At 39.8% G+C, this 4,969-nt stretch overlaps 1 protein-coding gene across 2 annotated transcripts in view; it reads right to left on the bottom strand.

The window, feature by feature from the left end:
- The window catches only part of MPZL3 (myelin protein zero like 3), a 22,386-nt gene that overhangs the window by 9,013 nt on the left and 8,404 nt on the right, over positions 1-4,969 (bottom strand). Inside the window, exons 2-3 of one of the 2 annotated variants that reach the window (XM_008050918.2) lie at positions 4,001-4,167; positions 1,064-1,274 (exon numbers count right to left, since the gene is read on the bottom strand). In XM_008050918.2, the coding sequence (XP_008049109.1) occupies positions 1,064-1,274; positions 4,001-4,167 (378 nt within the window). The remainder of the gene's footprint in view (positions 1-1,063; positions 1,275-4,000; positions 4,168-4,969) is intronic. The other variant, XM_008050926.1, reaches the window with a different exon arrangement.

Raw genomic sequence — 4,969 nt, 5'->3', positions numbered from 1 at the left:
GATCCTTCCGCCTCAGCCTTCCGAGTAGCCGGAATTACAGGCATGCGCTACCACGCCCGGCTGATTTTTTGATTTATTGTAGAGATGAGGTCTCGCTGCCCAGGCGGGTCTCGAACCCGCGGACTCATGCAATCCACTCACCTCAGCCTCCCAAAGGCGCGGGATTACAGGCTGAGCCACCGAGCCCGGCTTAGCTCTATCTCTTTAAGATTAAATTTGCAATGAAATTACTGGATCAAAGGATATATACTTTTAAGGCAGGCACCTGATTCATACTATCAAACTGTCTTCTAGAAAACCAGTATCAGTTTCTATTCCTGCCAGCAGTATGACTGTGTCTATGTCTTTATAACCTATGAGTTATTATCTTAAAGAAGGAGAAAGAAGAGGAAGAGGAGGAGGAGGAAGAAGAAGAGGAGGGGAGGAGAGGAAGACTTAAAAAAGACTTGAGAAACAATAAAACATCTATAATGAACCATAATGTGTCTCTAAATCTTTGGTTCAAATCCAGTTAAGAACTAGAATGGCCAGTTAATCGTCACCAGGGAATAATGCAGAAAAAAGATCAGTCCTTAACTGACTCTTCTTCTGTCTTACACTAAAAAGAAACTTCTGTTCTTTGCAGCATAAAAGAAATACACTACCTCCCATCATTAGAGGGGGGACCTTTGCAAGACACAGGCAAGAACACTGTCTCATAACTGGTAATATAAACGTACTAGGGAAACTGGAGTGACTTCTATTTCACAGAAATAACAATCCTACACTTACTCATGTACTCCATACATTCCACAATACCTTTGGTTACCTAAATTGTTAAAATGAAAAAAGGATAATGGAGAAATTATGGCAATACTTGAAGAGAACATTAAGATTTCAAAATAAAAATAAAAAATCCATTCTATCAGACATATGAAGATGGCAGAAAAATTACTTTGACTCAATGATTGAATTGCCCAGCTGGCTTACAAAGATAGATAGTTTCACTTATCATTACGCTTTCCAGAGAGCACCAGGGTAGTCACAGAGCACTGTGGAAGAAGGTTGGTGGCAATTAGCTTACCCCTTTCTGTGACTGTTAGCTCTGTCACAGGAATATTATGGTGCACATCTGGGGGATTCTTCACAGCACAGCTGAATGTCCCATTGTCCTTTATGGTAGGGTTGCTTATGCTTATGGATGCATCTCCTTTGTATACATTTCCAACCCAGGAAATCCGATCCCGAAATATGCCTGCTGTGGTTGGGTACTGGAAAGACTGATAATGAAAAATCTAAGAAGGCAACACCATGAGAGAAAAAGTTAATTTGGAAAATGCAATGAAAATGTAAAACTAAGTAGATCCAAAATAAAATACAACTGTATAATGGATTTTTTTTTTCAGTTGGGCAACTTTTTATTGCTTTTTCTCATCTTCATCCTACAGGTAAAAAGATAAGTCAACAAAACTGGCCAGAAAAGGGCCTGGTGAGAGAATCCTGGGATTCTAACACTTGAATCTCTCCCAGATTCTCCCTAAAGTCCAAAGCAATAGTTCTCAACCACAAGAAACTAAACCTTCCAGGAGACATTTGGTGATAACTGGAGATATTTCTGATTGTCATAACTGGGGAAATAGGCTACTGGCATCCAGTAGGTAGAAGCTACAGAGGCTGTTAAATATCCTACAATTTACAAGACACTCCCACACAGTAAAGCACTGTCTGGCTCAAGATGTTAACAGTGCCAAAACTGGGAAACCTTGCTTTAAAGTAACATCTAATATTTGTATAGCACTCTATAGTTTGCAAATGGCTTTCACACCTCTACTCACTGGATTTCATAGCAACACTGAACTACATGAGGCAGGTATAATTATTCTAAATTTATAGAAAGAGAAACAAAGCCCAAACCAAAAAATAATGAGTGAGTTACTCAAAAGCATACAACTAGTGTGACAAAATGGAGATGTTTATTCTCAAAATCATCAGACGGTTGTAATGAAATTCAACCTCTCTCAAGTTATCGACCTTGGCAATGAACAGAAATCCCACATCAGATGCATGATAAGTACTCAATGAATGTATGTTGAATTAAGACGATGCCACTTCAGACTTGGTGATCAGACACTTCGTCACCAAAAGCACCTAACTATATTAATACCTTGAGGCAGGCCAGGCAGGTACTGTAGTATTTTGTATAATACAATATGACTTTTCTCTTTTATGCAAGATAGAGTCCTTTCCTCTTTTTTTGTTTACTTAGTACCTTCCCACTTAGGAACTGAATGTTTACAACCACTGAATTGCCCAATTTTGAAAAGTAACTTACGAGAGAAGATGCTGAATCACTCATTTGTTTATTTGTTTATGCATTCCTTCAACAAATGTCTTTTGTTGAAGGAATGTGTTAAGCAAAAGGATATTATGGGAGCCCCACAGGCACAGTCCCTACTCTCACAGAACTCACAGAACTTACATTCTAGCAGTAAAGACAGCTAATAAGAAATAATGTAGGTGATGAATTTTTCAAAGGGGGAGATAAATAATGCCCACCACTGATTATCAGCATCAATGTAAATGAGTTTGAAATTCTTTATCGTCAAAACAAGGCCTGCTATGCATCTTTAAAATTAATCAAGCCTGTAAATTCCATGTTAAAATCATGATACACCAATCCTTGCTAACTGGTTAATCTGAGAGAATCCTGACTGACTAACCATGTAACTGCAACACCATGTTAAATGACTTTAATTCCAACTTGGGTGAGTTTGCTGGTTTTCTGACCAGCCTCACAGGGAGCAGCACTAGAAGAGAACTGCTGCTTGCATTTAAGATTTCTGCCCCAAGAGGCTTCCCATGGCTTCTCTGTCCTACTTCTGACCAGGGAGGCAGAGCCAAATCAGGCCAGCCATAGTTTCCTGACCACTCAAAATCCAGTGAACTATTCCAAGTCTAAAGAAAAAGGGACCATGAATACAGCCTAGCTTCCTTCACTGGAGTCACCTACCTTGCCCCAAGCCATGTGGCTCCATTATGGCTTCCATAATGGCTCCTAAAACAGAATTCAAAGCTTATATATTAAACTCAAAGAGAAAATTTTTTCCAATTGAAGAAACAGGATAGGCAGACAGCACACATTCTCACTGTTGTCCTGCCCATTGTTCCCTTCACAACGTATCTTTAATAAATCTACCTGTCTTAATTTAAAAAAAAGAAAACAGGAAAAATAAATAAACAATACTTTCAAAAATACAATATTACATACAGCTATGACAGCCAAATTCTTGAATAACATCCATCCTGAACTAAGACTACTGCTGGAAGCATAAAGAGAAAGGATTTTTATAGCATTTTAATCTTCAATTAGACACCCACAATGGAATTTGGACCAAAAATGTGTTTTATATGTGTGACTAAAGTATATTGCTTCCAATATTGCAAGACCATCTGTCACCGACATCTGTCACCAACACAAGGTGCCACCATTTCCTTCAAAGTCAACTATACAAATCAATGCAGATGTTTACACACTGGGAGAAGGTGCCAAGATAAATCTACAGAGTACAGATATACAAACTGCTATATCCATTAAGACACTTAATACAACAGAAAATGAGTAGCCTTAAGAGAAAGGGGGTCTATGACTGGGACCTATGGAATTTTTCAATTCAACAGTCCTGGAGGTACCCTTTTAGAAGTACATCAAATGTGAAAATGAAGCTATTAAACTATGCAAAAAGAAAAACACAGAGGAAATAAAATTAAACCACATTCCCTCTGAGTTTCTGACAATTTTTTTCCTACAGCTCATTTACAAGATTCTTGCATGGAAGAATAAAAAACCCTACATGGCCAAATGAATGCCACATAGGGCAAGAGCTCAACACTTCTATTTTAATAGAAGCCCACCTTCTACTCTAAGATGAGAAGGCCTCATGTGTGCCTGTAACTTACAATAAACAGATTTCAAAACTGTTAACCACAGGAGACTTAAACTTTTTTAAAAGCACACACTTACTGATTCTGTGCGACTGCTGCTGGGAGGGCGATATGTCCAGTCTATGGTGAGCTTGTCAGTGACTTCTGAACTAGACTTGAAGGTGCATCTCAACTTGATCTTTTCTCCAACATAACCTCGGACATGGGCATCTGCCTTAATCTCCAAGGAAAGGACGATATAAACACCTAATCAAAGCCAAACATTTAAAATGCATTCATTTGGGTCAAATATATAGAAGTGAGTGAATATTAGAGAGATGTTATTTATCATTTTTAGGGTTCTCATAAAAAAGTCAGAGCAATAAATGTCTTCTTAGGCCAGCCCACAGGAACAAGGAGCTGATACCTGCATTAATCAGAGATAGTATTTTTAAATCATTTTGTAATCTTAAACCATAGACTGGGGTCAGGTACAATGGCTCACATCTGTAATCCCAGCACTTTGGGAGGCTAAGGTGGGAGGACTACTTGAGCCCAGCTCGAGATCAACCTAGGCAACATAGGGAGACCTCATCTCTACACAAAAATCAAAAATTAACTGGACATGGTAGTACACACCTGTAATCTCAGCTACTCAGGAGGCTGAGGCAGAAGGATCACCTGAACCCAGGAGGTTGAGGCTACAGTGAGCCTTGATTGTGCCGCTACACTGTAGTAGTCTGGGCAACAGAGTGAGACCCTGACTCAAAAAAAAGTTTTTAAAAAATGTTTAAATCATAAACTGGTAAAAATGTAAAACCTAGCCAGGCTCGGTGGCTCAGCCTATAATCCTGAGTGGATTGCCTGAGCCCGCGGGTTCAAGACCTGCCTGGGCAACTTGGCGAGACCTCATCTCTACAATAAATCAAAAAATCAGCCAGGCGTGGTAGCGCGTACCTGTAGTTCCAGCTACTTAGAAGGCTGAGGCGGAAGGATCGCCGAAGTCCAGCAGGTTGAGGCTGCGGTGGCCAGGAGCGGCCACTGCACTCCAGTCTGGGTGACCGAGTGT

This window comes from Carlito syrichta, unplaced genomic scaffold, assembly GCF_000164805.1.
Source record: "Carlito syrichta isolate Samal-C Ts95f unplaced genomic scaffold, Tarsius_syrichta-2.0.1 Scaffold63326, whole genome shotgun sequence".
NCBI classification, from domain to species: Eukaryota; Metazoa; Chordata; class Mammalia; order Primates; family Tarsiidae; genus Carlito; species Carlito syrichta.
Note: the sequence above shows the minus strand (reverse complement) of the source record. Positions and strands in the feature narration are given on the sequence as shown.